We start from the raw sequence: 21,271 nt of genomic DNA on the forward strand, positions 1-21,271 counted from the left end.
TGAAAAAATTTCGAAAATTAGCGATTTTTAAATTTGTAATTTTTTTGGATATTTCCCCCATTTGCGGGGAACGAGGGAATTTTTTTCAATTTTTAAGGGTAATGTCTTCAACTAGATACGATTTGTGATCTTTTGACGTATTTTTGAAAGAAATTGGTCCAGTGAGAGCTGAGAAAAAGTGGCAACAGACATAAAAAAAAAAAAAAATGATTTTTAGTTTCACCTGAATTTAACGATGGATTTTTACAATTATAATCAAATTTTATAATACGCTCAATTAAGTAAATCTTTTTAACAACTTTGTTTTGATTGGTTCATTTAGTTAAAGTAAATCATTAAAATTAATTAAATTCTAAATATTTCCATTGTAGAATCTTTTTAAACACCATAAGTTAATTAGAAATGATTACTGTGATTTTTATTTAAGTGATGTATTTCGATAAAAATGTAAAAAAAAATCGAATTTTTTGATAAATGTACTGTAAATAGTAATTATAAAATTTCCTGATTGCATATTAATCTTAACAATTTTATTTTTTTCTAATTAATAATGTCAATTTCAAAATTGCAAGTTGAACTATAAGTTATGGTAACAAATTAAATTTTTTTTTATTAAAACTTTCACTTTAAAGGGCAAAAAAAAGTAGGTTCAAAATGATTACTTTTAACATATTAAAAATCAAAATCAATAATAATTTGAAAACAATTAATTTAAAAAATTATATAATATATAATTAAAAGAATTACTAATTTCGGTATAATTAAAGGTATAATAAACTTTTGTCTGGTTAGTTTCTAATGTCCTAACTAAGAGGCAACGAAACGGCGAAGCCAGTCCACGAATACCAGAGTCTAATTTATACAGTAGAAATCACACTAGGTTTTTTAAAACATCTTTAAGGCAACGAAACGTCAAAGCCAGTTTGCGAATACCACATAACGTGATTATGTATAATTTCTTTAACCATCCAGTCAAAATTGACACTTTAAGATATTAATTTAATAAATGATCTATTGCTTTGTCATCCTTTACTCAAACTTATTTACTCCAAATAATTGGGATGACATAAAATTACTTACTTCTTTTATTCTTGCAAATTGCTGTAAAATGATTTGATAAATATCTCGATATGTTTAAAAGTATTTAATTCGTACTTCGTCAAAAGATAAATAATTAAAACAAGTTTTTTTCATATATAAATAAAACGCGTAAAAGTCAGCCGACAACAACACAGAGCTGTGACTGATAATTATTTCTTTTTATTCTTATTTCAATTCGGAGAAAGCGAACTCTCTCGCTCGCTATCATTCCTTCTCTCTGGAGTCTGAAAGGATTTTTAGTGCTTTTTATAGTAAAATGATAGCACCCCCAATCCAGGGATATTGTTGTCAGCGCTTTTAGTGATCTTTTTAGTTTATTGTATTTAATTATACATTACATAATTATTATATTGCGATAACATATATAACAATTAATAAATTGACATATATATATATAAATAATAAGAAATTGTGTTGAACATCGTATTTGTTATGACAGATAAATTATTTGTTTGGTTACAAGTTATTTAAAATACAGATTATACATTTTTCATTTATAATTGTAAGATGCCTAATGCAAAGCATTGAGCATATTACGACAAACAGTTGTACACAATTAAACGACCTAGCTCGACGGCAGTACCTGTTTTAACTATTAAGACCTGTGGGTCTTAATAGTTTATATTATACATGAATTATTGGCTTGTAAAAATCAAGTTGCTCTCCGACGACGTCAAAATGATGTAATAGGATAAGACAATTTGGTAAACACGAATTATACACGTGGCAAAGTCGGCAGCAGTACACCAACAACAACGGCTCCTTCGTGGTTGGGTCTAATTTAAAATTTTTTTTAAAAAGGTTATATTTTAACATAAAAAGTAGTTATCATAGTACACACATACACACACAAGGTCAATGGTGTACATAACAATCAACTTGTAGTAATGTAGTGAAATATGGCGCAGTTGGACATAGGGTTGTGGCATATCATACGGGCGGACTCAACGGGATTATACGTATGGTGAACCGTTAGCGTGTTGGGTTTTTTTTTATCCAACCTAGCATTAAATTGTCGGTAAAAGGGCCCTAAGGTGGAGTTAGGGCGCGTTCGTTCGGGTCGGTGAAGTGACGCTGTACTGCTACATAGGGGGTGGCACGACAGTGTCATTGCTGACGACACCTATGGCCCATCCAGTGGTGTAGTCCTAAAAATGTTTATGGGTATACGTCTGTATTATGAATAGAGAATAACGTGGGCGGCTCCGCCCCCCCCACACCACCCATTTCACTTTATCTTTTCTACATACAATATTTCACAATTATTTTGTTGAACTTTTAACTTTATACATTATCAACAGTGATATAGTCGTAATTTGATCAATAGATAAGTTAAAAACCTAAATGAGGAAACATGGAGAATTTCACCCCCACAATACTTTTCAAAAGCCTTAACTATAACATAGTTTTGGGGGACGGAATACAAAATTTGTATTGTAATATTTAATATTGTGATGTTTTAACTGTGTTAAAAATATGTATTTTCTAATTATTACATAGTGCAACTAAATCTCCTAACCCTCCCAGATTTTTTTCTGAGAAGAAATTCTCGAGGAGAAATTGCTCCTTCCAACTCCCAAACTATTACTCGAATATTTTTACTGACACTTCTAAGTTCTTAAATAATTAAATTTCATAGACATATAATCGATATGTGTATTATTAGATACTGTTATATTTGTAACGTGACAAAAAGTATCTATTTATTTTTTTGTCTATTTGTATAGACACATATAAATATTTGTGTTGAGCCGAATGCGTACTGCGACGGCATTCATCAGTTTGTGCGCGCGAGATAGTCAGCTGTGTACTACTTCAGACCGGTTCATGGACGGCATTTGTGTGTACATTCACCCCGCTCCTTTCCTATCTTGAACGTTATTTGCACTGCTCTCCGCATACATTGTCGCCTTATGATTTAAATTGTTCTTAATAATTTCCGGCACTGGGTATTTAGTTTTTTTTTTACCCCAACTCTACAGGCTAGTCGTGTTGTCGCCAACGGACTGCCGGACGTTTTGTCGGAAATTAGCCATCGTCGGAACTGATACGCTAATTTCCGTCCGTAGCGGTTTTTTTAGTTGTGTGCGTTACAGCAAATTGTTTTTTTTTATTGGCGTCGGCTAAACCTGCCTCCAGTTTCTTTTTATTTTATTCTTTAGTCTATACTCTTTAACTATTTTATAAATACGTATATGCACTAATAAGAAAACTAACAATGGGTATACACTGTATACCCGCGTATCACTCATGAATTTATAAGTATACGCATTAACAGAAAAACAAAGAAGTGGGTATACGCTCCACGACACCTCTGGGCCCAATCACAGGGCTCTTGTTATAATAGGGTTTTGTATATTACCTGATATTTTGCACATAAAAATCAGTTAGAGATTTTATGCAATAAAATCTTATTATTTAAAATAAAATCGTTCTTGATAGCAGTTAAATAGGTTATATTACTTTATAAATCATTAAAGGAATATGATAGTTTTAAAATTATTATTAGTGTTTATTTCCAACTCTGATAAAAATGTTAATACATCATAAAAAAACTAACTAAACACAAATAAATATAATTTATAGATTTATTTTATTTTTTAATATCCACATGTATTAAAAATCGTTTTTTAGAGACACAGTGCTTCTGATAGTTTAAAAAACATGAAAATAATTATTTTTTTCGACTTATAAATCGTAAAAATAACAAGTTACTTTATTATTTATGTCATAAAAAAAACCGTGTTTAGTATACGTTTCGATCATCTGCGCAAGACTTTTATTTAATTTATTTTCTGCAAATTTGTAGTGTTCAAACACTTGTAAATTATTATCTTCCATATAATTGACGATGTAGTAATAATCCATTTTTACACTAACATCGTATTCATCAATAAAAAAATTTTTTAGTATTTTTTGCAAATTACTGTTGTTCCCTTCGTACTCTTCTTTGAACTTACTTTCAATTTTGTCCACATATGAACAGTCATTTTCATTTATTTCTCTGCTTACCAATTCAATAAATTTTATTAATTCGTTTAAAATAAATGTGTTGATATTGACATTTAACAAACTCATTAGGAAATGTATTGCACTAATATAACGTGTAATAAGCTGTTTGGATTTATCAACATTTGGTATTAATAAATTCACACACTCCGCGTATTCAGCTGGACCATTTGCTGAAATAGGGTGTTGTTTTATTATATTACAAGAAGTAGCTAAATGTTTTATGTGAATTACGATCTTTGCTAAATTTATTGTAAACTCATAATTAATTAGCATCGATGTATTATTTAGTTTTTCATGAACATTTTTTTTAGTAACTATGTTTTTTTTAGAATATAATTCATTGTTTAATATTAGTTGACATACATAAAACTCATAACTGTTTTCATAGTCATGCACTTTTGTATTTGTTAATAAGTCCCATTTGCTTTCTTGTAAAAATGAATTTAAAAATTTAATTACATACTTTTCATCATATTTTTCCAGTTCATTCGTTGCGTTGACTACCAAGATAAATATAAAGATGTTACAATTCATTGTTACTATGTAATGTTAGATTTATTATATAATTATTGGAAAAAAAAATAATTTTTTTAAAATATTTATGTTATTATGCAATTTAGTTTAATTAAAAAATTAGAAATTTTTTTCAAATCACAAAATTAACTAGTTGATCAAGTGATGGCGTACTATGCAATGTAAAATACCTACACTACAAGTTGATGACGCGTGTTCAGGTGTTATTAATAGTGTATTAAATTATTTATAATAAAATTTACTCTAAAAAGACAGTATTTGTTCGCTTTGTCTGTTTCTTATTTTTTCACATACCTCATCCAGCTCTTCACTTCACTCGCTGAAATATTATCACTTTCAATTATTGATATTGTATCACAAACTATTAATTGTGAATAAATACACAGGTCTACTATTTGGGGTGACTATTAAAAAATAAATAAACGAGTTTTTATTCTCTTCCTAAAAAAAATTGCCATATGAAACATAATTATAACAATTATAAATAAAATAAACTTATTTTTAAAAAACTCATATTTCTAGAGGTATATGAGTACGAGGGTTTGTAAGAAAGATAAAAAACGATAGAAATATATAGTGATATTTATTTATTAATATAAATTTAATGGTGATCAAATGTCACACTCTTTAATATGAGTAATGCCACTAGTATGACATATACCAATAATAGGTGGATTTGAGTCACCACCACGTGTGTCTAAACAGAGTAGTATTGTGGCTATACATGAACCTCCTACTTAACTCCTGAAATATACACATATCACATTATTGATTTATTAAATTAACTTTGTATATTTTTTATTATTGTCAATCACTTGATTTTTCTTTGTCCCTACTAAACTATGTACTCATAAAACTTAATTCAAAATCTTACAGATTTTTGGTGAAATTATTATTTTTCTACTTTGATGTTTTCAATAAATATTTTGAAATAAACAAACGTTTCTTTTTCTTATAAAATCACAATACGAACGCAACGAATCTATACTATTTTTGATGAGTTAAAAACAAAAAAATGAATTCAGTCAGTGAGATTGATTAAGTGATTGAAGTGAAATCATTGTGATCACCATCTGAGCGACATCTCACCGAATGAGCCATAATGTTCATTATTTTGGACTTTTTTTAATAAATTTGATGGTATTTTCAAAGGCAACAAGTGATTAGCGACGCTACCATTATTTCTTTATCTATCGCCGTAAGAATAATATAATTGAACTTTAGATCTCAGAGTGACCTTTGAAATCTTTTTATCTAAACGTTAAATTAATTATATTTATATAAATGAAGGGTCGGGAGTTTTTCGATACACTTAAAAGGCAAACAACAAGACGACATATGTTGATTACAGAGGATTTTATTATATATGTATACGAATTATTAGATTTACCATATTAATACATTAATTAAGACATAAATACCGCCCAGCTAAACATACCGCCTTTTGCTGTTGTTACCGCTGTCCAATAAAGTCTCTTTGGAAAATATGAATAGTCAGCCTCCGTTGCTCCTAACCAATAGTTGATTAACTTGCGCAATAACACGCAGCGGATAAGAGAATCTATTGGTTTTCGCCGACTCGCACCAACCGACGATAAAAATAAAAACACGCCAAATCACAGGCCACGAGTCAAAGGGCTCAATGGCACGTACACACACGTACTGACATAAGTACCGATAGTGCCGGACACAACTAATATGACTGTTGTTGGTCAAGCGGTGGGTGATGATAAGCCACATGGAGCTGACCGGGCTATACACGCAACTATTGAACAATCGTCGTTTTGTTGGAATTTATTAAATGTCATGTATAACATTTTTGTCAATAATGATCATCTACATTTCAGAATTTTATTACTGGAAATATTTTTTCTGCATATGCATTTGTTCTAGGTATACTTTTTTAGCTTCGATGCGAAGTTGAGAAAGTATTAACGTTATCATGATGTGTGTTATTATTATTTTTTTTTGTCTGTCACTACTTTTTCTAAGCTCTCACGGGACCGATCTATTGAACAATCGTTTTGTAGTAATTCATTATTACATTTTTATCAACAATGATCATCTACATTTCATAATTTTATTACTGAAAATATTTTTTCTATATATACAATGTATTTTATATTTTAATGTATCTATATATACAATGGGTGGTCCTTATTTTTCAAATTCAATTTTTTTAAGACAGTACCCTCTAGATTGGTTAAATACTATTAAAATGTAATATAGGTAAAATTTGGAAGTTTTTATTCAACCCCTTCTGGTGCCGCATTAGGGTTGAAATATGATACTTGATGGTTGTTTTTGCTTTTTTTGTGTTTAACTCGACAACTATTACATTTAGTGCTAAAATGAATAGAATATTAATTATAGAACTTATTATTGCCTACAAATAAGGTAATAACAATATTTTTCATAAATTCATTTTATTTTGAGAAAAATAATTTAACATAAAAATTTTTCAAAATTTAACATAAATATATTTTTTTAAATATTTTAATATTTTTACTGAGTGGTTGAAATTTCATTAAATTTTCATGTAATCTTTTTTTATAAAATTAATATTAAAAAAAAAAAGCTAAATAAAAAATTGTATAAAATAACTATATAATAATTTCATGAATATTAACTAAGATTAAATAAAAAAAATGTATAATCCATTCTATCAACACATAATTATTACAAAATTCATAGCACATTTATCTACATGGAACTAGTATTTGTCTTTTAATATATTTTTTTTAATGTTTCTCTATCACATTTTGGATATTTTTTTTGATAGTCTTGGACGGTCTAAAAATTTAAACGATATAATTAAGTTAAGTTAAAAATAAAAATTGTTAAATTTACCTGCAATAAAAATTGTTTTTGTTCTTCGTCTTTAGTAAATTTATCATTATATTCTTCCATTAGCTTGACTCCTCTCTCAGCTGTGTCGTTAACTATTTTCAATGATTTGATTATTTCTCTACCTGTTTTGAAGTCTTCCTGATAATTCCAATAAGCTGGATCAATGCTTAAAAAATTTGTTTGAATTTTAAACCGCTTAAACATTTCAATTGATTTGGAAGTTATTAAATCAGTTGGTAGGTCTTTTTGAAGAAAATTGGGAACATCGTCTGGTGTAAGAGTTAACTTTTTATTCAGATTAGTTTCTTCATCATCATCATCATTATAACTTAGAATTTTTTCAGCCATTTTGCGTTTTGTATTATAGTCTATACGATTGTCAAATAAGGAAAAAGTAATACATTCTGGATTTAAATACCACAAATGATTAGTTATTTTTTTTAATGCCACGTCTGCGATTTTTTTATTTTGTAATTTATAAGATTCTAATTTTCTAAGAAATAATATGTCATTAAAAGGAGCTTCTATAGCTTTTGGAGATGAAAACCAAGCTTGAACGTAACATTTTACAATAAAACAACAAATATCCTTTAATGATGTTTCTTCTCTGCTGTCTAGTTTAAATTGATTTTTAAACAAAAATATTTTTAAACAATATATTGCTTTAGCCATCCATCTGGCTAAATGATAAGGACCCGGTTTTCGAAAAGCATTTCCCCTTTGAGGAACACCACCCAAAAATATAATAACAAGTTCTAAAAACTCTTGATAATCATCTCGGGGGAGATATTCAGTAATTTTACTTTTTGCATATAAAATAATTTCATCGGCTTCATCTTTTAAAATATTATGAACATAAGTATCAGAAATTGATGTAGAGAATTTTGTTTTATCAATTGTTTCCCATTCTTGTTGAAACCTCTTGAATAATAATATTTCTGGTCCGGTTGAAGGACATAATTTGTTATCTGAAAATACGCCTTGTAAAACAAGTTCATAAATATGGTGTCGGCATGCTAAGAATAAAATAGCTTCGCATCGAAATTAAAAAATCCAAACAATAATATGTTAAAATATATAATCAATTGAGCTTATTATAAAAATGGATTATAATTTTAAAAATTTATTGATAAATTTATGTGAAATCCAAAATAATTTTTTTAGAAATGATTTATACAGTGACATGTTACCGAAAAATTTGGAACACTATAAACTGGTAGTGGAACACACAAATAGAGTAAAAAAATTAATAAAAAACTAAGTAAACATTTAATTAAGCAACTTTTTATGTGATGAAAGGGTAATTGTTTTCAATTTTCTAGGTTAGTATCTTTAACTAGAAAAAAAATTAAGTGTTTCTGATGGATTTTAAACTCTTTACCTTTAGCGTTTGTAACACACGCGTTTCCAATCCAGTAATAATACCCTCCCTAGATGATAAAATAAGCAATTTAAGCTAGTTAAAATTTTTAAAGTATTTTTTTTTACTACGGCAGCCATTTAAGATTATAAAATTTCATAGAAAATAAGTCGTCTGGACAATTTTGTTTTTTTTAAATTTATAGTACATAAAATAAGCTTTAATTTAATATATGTTTAAAGGATTCAATATTTTGGAAACATTGTTACCATAGATATTTCTATTTCATTTGATATAAATTTTTTGAAAATCTGACCATTAACCTGTCTACAGGTGAAATTCAAAATAGCAAATTTTATAAAAAAAATAAACTCTTTCAATTTAACTTTTGAAAATGTTCGAGAAATATTTAGTACTTTAAATTTATGTTAAAATAAAGCTTGTATTACATACTATAAGTTAAAAGAAAAAAAAAATTTTCCACACTAAGTCTTTCATATGTAAACGGATTTCGAAGTTAAACAAAAAATGTCATTTTGGTGTAATAAATCACAACATTTTGTGTTGTTATAACTTTTTAAAATTATTTTGTCTGTATTTCAAGTCATACGGTATAGTTTTATTATATGGGAGGGGATAAGTACTCCAATTAACCCTCCTATTACAAAAAAATTATAAAATGCATATAAATGTTAGTTATAAATATTTCGAAGTAGGATTTTCTCAACTTTTATAATCAATCCAATATGTATATTAAAAGGAAGGGGGCTGATCTTTCAACAACGGATTATCATAAATCGAGACAAAGAAATACAGGTTGATTCTTTAAATAGTCATTTGTTTTTTTGAGTTATAATAATAATTATACTAAGAAATTAAAAATTTAAGAAAATGACTAGTCGATGTCAAATTTTGTCCTAAGTTATAACTATTTTAAAATATAGTATTTAGGCGAGGTTTGTATTATTTTAAGCGTTTTTTATGACAGTAATTTTAATCATTTTCAGATAGCATTTATACTTGTTCCAACTATGCCACGTCCTACCTGTGTTGGCGTTTTTTTTTAATAATAAAATACCACAATTTTAGCTTTATTTAAAATATTTATCACGTTGAATGTGTATAATTATTTATTGATTGCACTAATATTTATTCTTATTAAGGCATTAAATTTATAAACATAGTAATTAAAGTTTTAATAATTTATTATCAATTACAAATTCAAATCTCTGGAAGGGAATTGATGAGTAATAAAATAATATAATTCATACAGCTAAAAGTTAATAATAAATTTTGAAATGTGTAAGTTAATTTACTCAAAGTATATTGTGAAGTGTATTCATAATTAATATAATAATTTGTAAAAATGAAAAATTATTTGTTTAGTTAAGGTTGGAACATTATTTTTAGTTGAACACTTTTGGATTAATTGTTTAAAGAATGAGAATTCGTTCAAAAATAAAATAAAATTTTCTAAGGTTTTACTTTAAGTATGTATAATAGTGTGGGATAATCGTGTTTTATTTTTTATAATTGATTATATCAGCTTAATAGTAGTTATATTCCATATAATTGGTTCATAATATATAAAGAGCAATAATAATATACACCATTTAAATTTTATCTTTAACGGACGTAGCAACATATATTTATTAATAATATATGATTCCATATTAACATCATATCATAATTTACTTTAATTGACAATGTTTTTTTTAGATATAGAAAATTACTATTTTCAACTAGGCAAATGTTATGTATTGAAAAAAAGAAAAAAAAGAATACATTAATTAATTTTATATAAGTTGTTCCACGAAATGGTAATACATATAATCAATATCGTTTTTATTTTTGCGATGGAGCTTTGTAAACACAATTTTGTCTTATGCAGACAACTATAGTGTCTAAATAAATTAAAATTAGTTTTTGAAATATGCATATTTTTCTTAGGTCTTAGTTGAAAGCTATTTTATTATGTTTTAATGCACCTTTAAAAAAAAAATATATGTATATATATATATATATATATATATGTGTGTGTGTGTGTGTGTGTGTGTGTGTATGTATATAATGTATGTATTATTACTAAAAAATTGAATTTCTTTATTTTAAATGTAATAAACAGTAAATACATAGGATTAGTTTTTTTTATCAAATAAGATATTATTTACCGCTTAAAAAATATTTTGAAATAGATGCGCATGTCATTTGGAACAGCTGCAGCTGCCCGCATGTTAATCGTACCGTAGTTAGGAGATACGAGTATTGATTTTTTGGTGTTACTATTTGCACAAATAAATAGTATATTGTGCACGATCGTTCATCAAAACAATACGTTAATAAAATTTAATTTCAATTCGTTTAAGTTTACTTCATTGTTAAAATATTTAATCGTCTATGAGTTGTAGTAGAATTAAACAAACAAGTATATTATGTTTGTGTTAATGTAATTAAGTCTTTTGTTATGCCACCGTGGCAATTATTATATACAAAATGTTAATGGTGAAAGCTTTTTTGATATTGTCAAAATCTTGTTACAAAAAAATTTATTGACATGTTATTTTTTTTGGTTGCATAAAAAATATTTTGTTAAATTTAATTAAGATATACGTGATATGAGTCTTTCAGAGTCAGGATGGTAAGTAATTTATAATTTTTAAACAATATATTATTAACTCATAAATTAATGAAAAATTTTACTTAAGTTAAGCCCAATAATTAAAAAAACCTGATTTGCGCTATTTTAGACGGACTTAGCTTAAAAATCTTAATTATTTATTTAAAATAGTGAAATTATTATATTTATGTGATTTTTAATTTTATTTGGAAAATCTTATGTAACTGGTAAATTGCTACTTCGATAATTTTCTTTTGATTTTTTTTAATGATCAAATATTAAAAACCGTAAGAATCATTACGTGGATTTAAATGAATCGCTGCAGCCAGCTGTTAAATAAGTTATTTTGTAATGTGTTTTTCAATATTTATAATAACAATAATCAATATATTTTATATACTTAATAAACATAAATTTCTGATAAAGAATATATTTAAAAACTTAGTCATACAAGAATGTTTGTATTAGTTATCATCTCTTATGAGTATGTCTAAGAACTAAATTGTTTTGTTCTATTGTGAATTTTTAAATATGAATTTTATTTCTATGCGTTACAACTAAATAAACAACTTAAACATAAAAACATAATTTAATAAAAATTAATCGATTATTAAATAATTATTTCTAATTTTTGTAAATTTATTTTATTTTAAAAAGTGGCCACGTTGTAATGTAATCAAACGACGTCGCCCTTTAAGAATTCATTGGATAATTGGTTACGGTTGAAATTACAGGAACCCATAAGCTGTTAAATTCTTTTATTGTGTCATTATATTTAACATAAAGAATAAAACATTTTTTTTTTCATAAAAAAATAAGAATGAACGAATGAAAAAAATAGCAAAAATCATTTATGATTAATAATGTATATTATTATATTATGTATAATAATTATTTTTTTTAATTACTTCTTTTTGTGATATTTAATTTAGTATAAATCATAAAACTTATTTTGTGTTATTTTCGCTGTTACTAAGTAAATGTTTTCTAACTTTTGCTTATGAAATTCTGAAAAATGTAATATAGTTCTCTGTTGACTTATACATAGCTCTGCTATAATAAATTATTTGGAAAAAATAATTGAATATTTATTTTAGGAACACTTATGACCCACCAGGATTAAATCGTTGGAAAAACAATCCAAATGGATCAACAGTTTCAAAAATGCAACACAAATATTGGGTGACAAAACAACAAGTACGAAAAAAATTAGGAAAAAAAGAAGATGAATTTGTAGTCGCATCTGATGCGGAACTTGACGCTAAACTAGAATTGTTCAAATCTATAAAAAGTAGTTGTCAAAATTTACAAAAAATTGTGAATAAATTTGACGAAAAGTTGTATAGTAAGTGATTAGCTTATATGAAATCTTTGAAAAAAGTTTTGGTGTGACATGAATTTTAAGATGTTTCTCTAGTAAGACATTAGTGGAATTATAATTTAATTTAAAACTGGTCATTACCATTTTAAAACTTAAATATATATTAAAGCCGCTATTAAAATTAATCTACAGCTTAATTGGATCTTTAAGGAAACATAAAATATTATTTAATAATAAGAACTGTTATTCTTATTTTAATTCAGTATCAAAATATTAGACAACTTCTTAAAATAAGTTTAGAATTAATAACAAAATATTATTATAAAATAATTAAGATTCTCAGTTAGCTCAGAATGCGTTCATAAAGGAATTTTAAAAATTTATTTTTAATTTTTTTAATTTTATAGATTTAGCGTATGAAGAAAATCAAATGGGTGTCTTCCTAAAAAAATCAGGAAATCAAGATAAAACTAAAGCTGGTGAAATGTTAAAGATATTAGGATCTTGTATGACATTATCCGGCCAAGAACGAGTCATTTTAAGAGCACCACTGGCTAGACTTCAACAGGTACATTGATATTGCGTTATTACTTTTCATTAAAAAGTTCTGTTTGTTATAAATAATAATACATGATATAATTTACGAGACAAAATTGAGAATATTTAAGAATTAATTGTATATTATTTTTCATTTATCTAATTCTTGATAATTGTTATCAAGTATAAAAAAATAATTATAATTAAAACTATAACTCTACTAACAATAAATAATAAAAATAATCGATTTTTAACATAATTTTTCTTAGATTTAATACTTTTCTTAATTCAAATGTTTTACTTACATAATAATTTTAATGTTATTTTTAGGAAATCGAAACATTTTGCTTTAGGGCAGTCGAAGACACTTATACAGATGTTAAGCGCATGGAAAACGCGCGAACAGACTACAGAGCAGCTTTAAATTGGATGAAAGACATTTCACAGGAATTGGATCCGGACGCAAATTTAGATAGATTTAAGAATGTACAAAATAACGTTAAGACTTCTAAAAAACAATTTGATCATCATAAATTGGTTTGCTTACAAAAAGTTGATCTTTTGGCAGCAGCTCGTTGTAATATGTTTTCGCATGTTTTAATTTTTTATCAACAAAGTATGCAACGTTTCTACGAGACAACAACAGCGTCATTTGGAAATGCCACAGTAGACTTTAAACGTAAATTCAAAAAAATAATTTAAATAAATTAAAAAAAATTCAATTCATAGTAATCTTAATGATAAAAATTGTTAAAAATATTATTAAAATCATAAAAGTAACAAAATTTTTGATCATAAGGGCCAAATATATAACTAAACAGTTTGAAAAAATTAAGGTTATTTTAGTGAGTAATTTTATAAGTATACAAAATACGGATAAAATATATTAAATGGAAAAAAAATTTACATTGGCACTAAAAAATTCTTGAAAAAATCAATAAAATTTAAATAAAACAAGTGTTTTATATAAATTAAATTTTTTTGTAATAAATATTTAACCCATAATCTAAGAAAAATAGAAATAACTTAGAGTTATATGAATATCCATTATAATGTTTTTAAGGTCAATATTATTTTTCAATCTTTAATGGGAGAAAATAAAAGGTTTAAAATTAAATCCATTCCATACATAGGGTTTTCTTAAAAAGTATACCAAAGAAAAGCTTATTGTCTTTAGTATACTTATTTAACTTTATTAGAATCAGTGTTTTTTAAGTTAAGGCTCTTATTAGAATGTAGAAAACGCCATGTTTTATGGTAGTATTATTTTCAGATATTTTTTTAAATATTTGATATTGAGCGGATTTTTTTTTTAGTTTTCGACACTGATAGATTCAATTAAATTAATAACGAGTTATTTTGATGTATAAACTAATAAAATCGGTCTAATAAAGCTGAGAAGTTTTTTGGACTGACAAAAAAAAAACATTATGCTAAAACAAATACTTTTTCACCTTCGCAATGAAGCTAAAAATCTATCTAACTTCTTATGTTCTGGATTTTATTCATTTGTGTTTCGTTATCCATTGAAATACACAAGAAAACTAGCGTTCCATGATTTCTTAATGAGAAAGATGACCTATACAATATTTTAGTACCCACCTACCTCATAAAATCACTATCATATGTTATATACGAGAGTTAGGTTGGGTTTAAGGAGAACTAAGGGGCCTTAGACTTATTAAGAAGACCTTCACGTACTAATTCATGTTCATTTTTGTTAACAGAATACCAACATTATGAGTTTAAAATGTTAAAAGAATTGCGAGCTAACTACACAGATAAACAATCGAGTAAAAAAGAAGAAACTAAAGGCGACGATTCTAATTTGTATGTTGAGTTAGGTATTGAAGCAGCTGTCCCTAACGAAGATAACAATGAATCGACATTGCTATCATTATTTGACGAAAAGGATGATTTCGATAATTTTTTGTCTGTTCCATTTAAAAGCGGAAAAGATCATGAAACTTCAGAATTTAAACAAAACGAATGTGTAGACGAATTTTTACCATCTCAACTTTTATCTGATTTACTATCTAGTTCTCCGGGACCTCAATCTAGAGATATTAAAGTAAGTATTGTTAACTATATAAATTTTCTTAATTTGACATTTCACTGAATTATTTCTTTATATTTTTTAATAACTATAAATAAAAAATCTGTCTATTATTGTAGCATGCCATATCTAATAAGTATTTTTTTGAAGTTATACTACATAATTATCAACATTTTATGTATATATTCTAATAATATTAACAATATTTTATTTATAGCCCACAAGTTCTTTAAGTACTTCAAATTGGGCTGAATTTTTAGCAGAGCTTGATCCATTAAACAATTTGGAAGTACCTTCAAAACAAATCTTAGACTTATTATAAACATTTTATATTTTTACTACTACATAAAAAATAATTAAATATAACTAATAATAATTATTATAATTTGACGAAATTAATTATATACATTTATATTAAATTTATTTTCGTGTTTTTTTAAAATTTATTACCTTTTGTAATAGAAATAAATTCATATAAGAGCTTATGAGAACATGTGAAAAACTCAAAAATCTTATTTTTAAAATTGCATTTAAAAATTTTTTGCTCAAAAAATTTTTTTCATACATTTTTAACTTAAGTAAGATTTATACAGAAAATTTAAATTTTTAATTAAAAAAATTTTTTTCTAATCAAAATATGTTGCAATGATTTTTTTTACCTTCCTCGTATTATGTACACTAAAGTGGTATAAGAGCAAATCGAAAAAAAAATTCCTAATTAATTGGCAACAATAGAACAACTGTAGGGGTTTAATCCAAAAGTTCAAAAATTACTTTCCACGATTCCCTCATTAATTAATTTTAAAGGATATAATATTTACTTTTTAATTATATTGTTGCTCGAATATGAATTTTCTGAGAAAAAAATGAAAGTACACTCTTGGGCACAGGGGCTAAGAGTGTACTTTAAATGATTTTTTTAGTATCATCATTTAGTTTTTCAATTTAAATTTTATACTCACAAATAAGAGGTAACAAACAACACTGGGTAGGTGTTATTTGTGATGTTTGCCAAGTCTTTAACGCATCATCGCTTTAAGAGTGGTAAGCGCTTATAGAACGGTGTTTAAAGTGGCCATTTTGGTGATATCTGGTATGACTTTAGTTTTAATGACCAGAGGAAGAACTTAGCTGTGCCAAATATCTGAGATTAATGTAGACAGTACCAGAAACATTGTTGATGAGATGATATGGAATCGATGACAAGAGGAATGATGCACAGGCGTCAGAAGAGACGTGGACGAAACGTCTCATAACAGACGTTTGACCGTGTGACAAATTATAATCATCTTAGAGTTACCTTAATTACTCATAGTCTACATAAAGTTTTAATTTTACATCCAATTACATTTCTAATTAACATTTAGCATAGTACTCATAAGAGTGGTCTTTAGTTATTGATGATGAAATATTTTTTTTAGAAATTTCTCGGTCTAATATCATAAATTGTTATAAATATATGTAAAAATAATTCACATAAATCAGACAAGTTAAACCCGTGTCGACTCGATATTGAAAATTGAACAAAATGGGTAGTATTTAAATTTTTTGAATTTTTTCATTTTTTTGTAACTCGTAAATGAGCTTTCACGAAAAAAAAATCATAGAATATATAAAATATTGACAATGATATTTTTCAAAATTTTTGTACGCACAATTTTTTTTTGAAACCCACTATTTTTTCTGCAAAACTACAAAAATACACAATTGAAAAAAAATTTTTCTGTCATATAAAAAATTAATTATGCTTAAAACGAAATTTGTTTTAATCTTAAAATTATGTATATTATAGTTGAATTGATTTGTATTTCATTATTATTTATAATTTAATTAAAAAAATAATAATAATTAAAATTTTCATATATTTACTATTTGTGAAATAAATTGATTTAATTGGATAAAAATCATATTTTAGTTATTTCATATTATTACTCTGTATATTTTCAGCTATTTATTATTATTGAGCCAGAAAGGCTAAAAGTGAATTTATTGAATTTGTTGAGTCAAATGACCTAAATTTATATTTTATTTTAAATATTAATTAAAACTATTATTATAATTTATATAGAAACTCGAGTTATTTGTTATTTATTTATTTTATTAGTTTTTAAGAACTTCATACCTAAATTTCTATACACTATATATACTTAGTACCACATAGATCACTGGTTTTTCACAGGCATCCCCTCCTATCATCTATAACTCTATTAAACATCATTACATACACTACATGTCGGCCAGTGCCTTCATTGGTAACGAGGATGACTCAGCAATGACATCTTGATTAAGTGGTTATAGATACTGCTTCTAGACCTACAATCATATAGTTATATTATTATGTATTATTAATACCACATTAATATTTATTATTTTTATTTAAAACCACATATGTAGCCAAAAATTCTTGTGATATAATTCATTTAAACTTTATGTCCACTTTTGATTGAAATACATTCATAATACAATTAAAAAATTGTTTTTTATAAGTTCTTATTATCTTTCTATGACTTTAAATTAAGTTTTCTCTAGTCACAACAGTCACATTTTATTAATTTGACATATATTATAATATAATTTCCTTTAGCCATCTCAGATTCAATGTAGCATACTAATAGAAGCTTTAAATCATTTGTTCTCTCTATTTCTGTCAGTATAATTTTTTTTTCTTGATTAAGTGTCTGAATTGTTTAAAAAAATATTTAAATTTTATGCAAAGTCATACGAAGATTAGTATTCTCGGGAGCCAAGTATTTTCTTAGAATATTATAATTAAGTAATTTGTTATGTAACAAATAGTATCTATAGCAACCATATGACGCAGGCAAAGTTTCAGTTAATCAATGAAATTTAGTAGGCTAAAGAAATATTTTTATTTATAAATATTTGAATAATGATTTTTTATTTTTTATAAAATTAAAATTTTTCAAAACTTGACTCTTAAATACTTATTTGAAACTTACTTTTACTATAATTAATGTCGGAAAAGAAAAAAAATAGTGATGATATTGTGGCGGTTTGGAAAGTACCTTTAGCTGGCGGAGTTCATGAAGTAGAATTTGAACATGGAACTGCTACAGGAAAAAGAGTTATCAGATTAGATGGCAGAGTAAGTAAAAACAAATAAAATTTAAATAATAAAAATATTTATTCCATTTTGCTAAAAGAAAGAAAAATTTATGAGTATTTAAACTAAATCAACAATACAATTAATAAGATTCTGGGTTCAATTATTAAATACTAAAATTTATTAAAAATTATATATTTAATATACTTCTTTTAATATCCAATGTAAATGTCATATGGTAGACATTCTAACTTAAAAACTGTAACTGCGTGTAATTGTTTAAATAAGCTTCTCATTTAAATTGCAGATTTTATTAAAGTGTAAAAGTAAGTAAATATTTTATCTAAGGACAATTTTCCTAGATGCGTATATGATTTTAATTTTTGGAATATTAGATTTCCTAATTTTGTTAATTATTAGTTGATTAACAAAACTAATGTATAGATTATACGAAGAAAGGAATGGATGTTTCGACTTATTGGAGATGAAATTTTTAACATAGAAAATACTCAATGTATTATTAGAGTTGAACCTGATGGTTTGTTCATGTACACATATAGTTTATTAGTTGATGGGAAACCATTGAATAATTATTGTGAATATATGTCGAAAACTCGTTCGGTTTGGATAGTGTCAACAGATGGTGTGGATAAACGAATTACGCTGGGTAATAAAACCACTTATAAGCTAAATTTATAAATCTATCGAATTATTTTTTAATTTAGACAAAGAGACTATGGATATATTTATCGACGGAGTTAAAATAACAGACACTATGGTAATTAAATACTTATTAAAGAAAAATTTAAAATTTACTAGGGTTGGTTTAAGATCTCATTAATAAATTCCTTTAAGTAAAATGTTTTTAACGCTAGAATTATTTAACATTGAAGGTAAGAAAATTTTACCATTAAATATTGCCGTTTGTCTATAAAAAAGAAATTAACAAATTTTGTTCTTAATTTATTATTTTTTCATAAAAGGTCAAAACTTACTGCAATAAAACTACTACGTAATGAAAAAGTCGTAAATGTAATCATACATAATAACAATTATTTACTATTTAGTTCTGTGTACTTTTGTGTATTATCTACGAGTTAGTGTATTTTTTCTGATATTTTAGTTTCTGTTTTTTTTTTCAAATCTTAATTTTATACCTTTTATTCTACATATCAAAAGTATTATGGTTTCATATAAAGACATTCTTTGGACACGATGTGAAAGTTATTTAGTTGGACATATCAGGGATCACATTGTTGGAAGTAAATTGCTATCTAACCAACAAGTCTTAAGCGTTTTGTTTTACAACTTACAGCATGTACAATTTATTATTTTACACTTTATTATTCATTTACTTAAAACTTAGATAAAACCATAGAATTAGAAACGACCAATAGTGATTATTCATATGATGAGATTTGTAATGTTGATTACTCTGAAGAATTAATGTGTATACCGGTGAATCGAGATTCCGATGAATCAGATCCATCAAAATATGCAGGAGAGGAACTTAAAAGTTTTTTACTTTTAAACTAATAGCTGTGTTGGATTAGTGCAAACTCAGTGATCGTGATGTGATTTATTCAATTATAGCAACTACTAAAGCGTTGAATAATAATATTTTTAAGTTAGTAATAAATATATCGACTATATTAACTAAAGATAAAAATCAAAATTTTTACTTCAAGTTGTTAATGGTTATCGCGAATGTTATGATTACAAAAATAATAAAAACACACACTGATGAATCAATATATTTATTTAAAGTAGATCTTATAGTTGCACGTATTTTTTTAGCTATGAATTATAGTTATTAAACACTTTTATTACATAGACCCAGTGATATTTTTTAGCTACATAAATATTTTATACTACTATTGTAAAAAAAATAAAGTTTTTAAGTATTTATTATTTAGTTGGTAATTCTTAATAGTGATGCAGTTTTAATATATATTTAAATAAATATTGGAATGAGCTGAAGCTACAAAAGTTTTTATTGGAAATAAATTTTAGAAAATAGAATTTTAAACATCTTTTGTATAAAACACTTCTTTGTATAACGAACGATAAGTTAAATATATTCATATTAATAAACTAAGCCATATTTTTCGTATTTATAAAATAATTATATTTTTAAAAATAATAAATTCAGAACAAAATTTTTTAATTTTTTTTTTATAAACAATTACTATATTTACAAATTATATTCTTTTAATTTTTGTCACAAAAGTCTTAGTTTTTAAGATAAACAAATAAAAACTAAAAATCTACCCTCGGTATCCAATTATCAACACTGTCTTCTGGTTAATCAATTTTGACCAAATTTTTAAAACTTATTATTTTGCATAATCCAATAAAAAAAAAAATCTTTTATTATATCCAAATGTACAATATAGATATTAAATATTAGATTTTATAATTAGATATATAGATATAATAGCTAATTATAAAAAATAAAAATAATTAATAAATCGTTAAATTATTTTGAAAAAAAATGTAATTCATTGTTAGACATCACTTCATATGAAAGAAGTTTTAAAATTGTAATGAGTGTGAAGGTACTATTGACTATGCAGTAAAATTGGTTTTTGAGGATGTTACAATCAAAACACATAAATATTTATTAATAATATATTTTTTTCAGCCTGAATTTATTGATAATGGAACACAAACACATTTTTTTATTGGTGAAGTAATGGCAACATTAAAAACTGTACACAGCGGTGATAAAAAAGTTGGAGTCGTACACAATATATTCATAGACGGAAAGCAAATTAAAGAATTATAATTAAGATAAAACTTGTTTCAATAATTTTTTG

The 21,271-nt window shown here is 25.5% G+C and overlaps 3 protein-coding genes across 4 annotated transcripts; 2 read left to right on the top strand and 1 right to left on the bottom strand.

Annotated features, from left to right (window-relative positions):
* Nucleotides 1–7,267: 7,267 nt before the first annotated feature.
* On the bottom strand, nt 7,268–8,452 carry LOC126893550 (uncharacterized). The gene is made up of 2 exons (XM_050663864.1): nt 7,498–8,452; nt 7,268–7,440 (listed from the first exon to the last, which is right to left on the bottom strand). Exons 1-2 carry the CDS (start codon nt 8,167–8,169, stop codon nt 7,375–7,377), a joined length of 738 nt encoding a protein of 245 aa, XP_050519821.1. The 5' UTR covers nt 8,170–8,452; the 3' UTR covers nt 7,268–7,374.
* Nucleotides 8,453–11,135: 2,683 nt separating this feature from the next.
* Nucleotides 11,136–15,811, top strand: LOC126894145 (islet cell autoantigen 1). Of its 2 annotated transcripts, none has more exons than XM_050664923.1 (6): nt 11,136–11,495; nt 12,572–12,819; nt 13,203–13,363; nt 13,663–14,011; nt 15,060–15,403; nt 15,606–15,811. In XM_050664923.1, exons 1-6 carry the CDS (start codon nt 11,473–11,475, stop codon nt 15,708–15,710), a joined length of 1,230 nt encoding a protein of 409 aa, XP_050520880.1. In that variant the 5' UTR covers nt 11,136–11,472; the 3' UTR covers nt 15,711–15,811. The 2 variants fall into 2 exon arrangements, with proteins under 2 accessions (XP_050520880.1, XP_050520881.1); XM_050664924.1 differs by lacking the exon at nt 11,136–11,495 and adding an exon at nt 12,469–12,491.
* Nucleotides 15,812–17,961: 2,150 nt separating this feature from the next.
* On the top strand, nt 17,962–21,240 carry LOC126910233 (fas apoptotic inhibitory molecule 1). Its single transcript, XM_050692600.1, has 4 exons — nt 17,962–18,494; nt 18,897–19,119; nt 19,178–19,230; nt 21,097–21,240. The coding sequence occupies exons 1-4, from the start codon at nt 18,363–18,365 to the stop codon at nt 21,238–21,240; spliced, it is 552 nt and encodes a 183-aa protein (XP_050548557.1). The 5' UTR covers nt 17,962–18,362.
* Nucleotides 21,241–21,271: the final 31 nt, after the last annotated feature.

The sequence above is a fragment of the Daktulosphaira vitifoliae genome, unplaced genomic scaffold (assembly GCF_025091365.1).
Source record: "Daktulosphaira vitifoliae isolate Bord-2020 unplaced genomic scaffold, ASM2509136v1 Scaffold_1, whole genome shotgun sequence".
NCBI classification, from domain to species: domain Eukaryota; kingdom Metazoa; phylum Arthropoda; class Insecta; order Hemiptera; family Phylloxeridae; genus Daktulosphaira; species Daktulosphaira vitifoliae.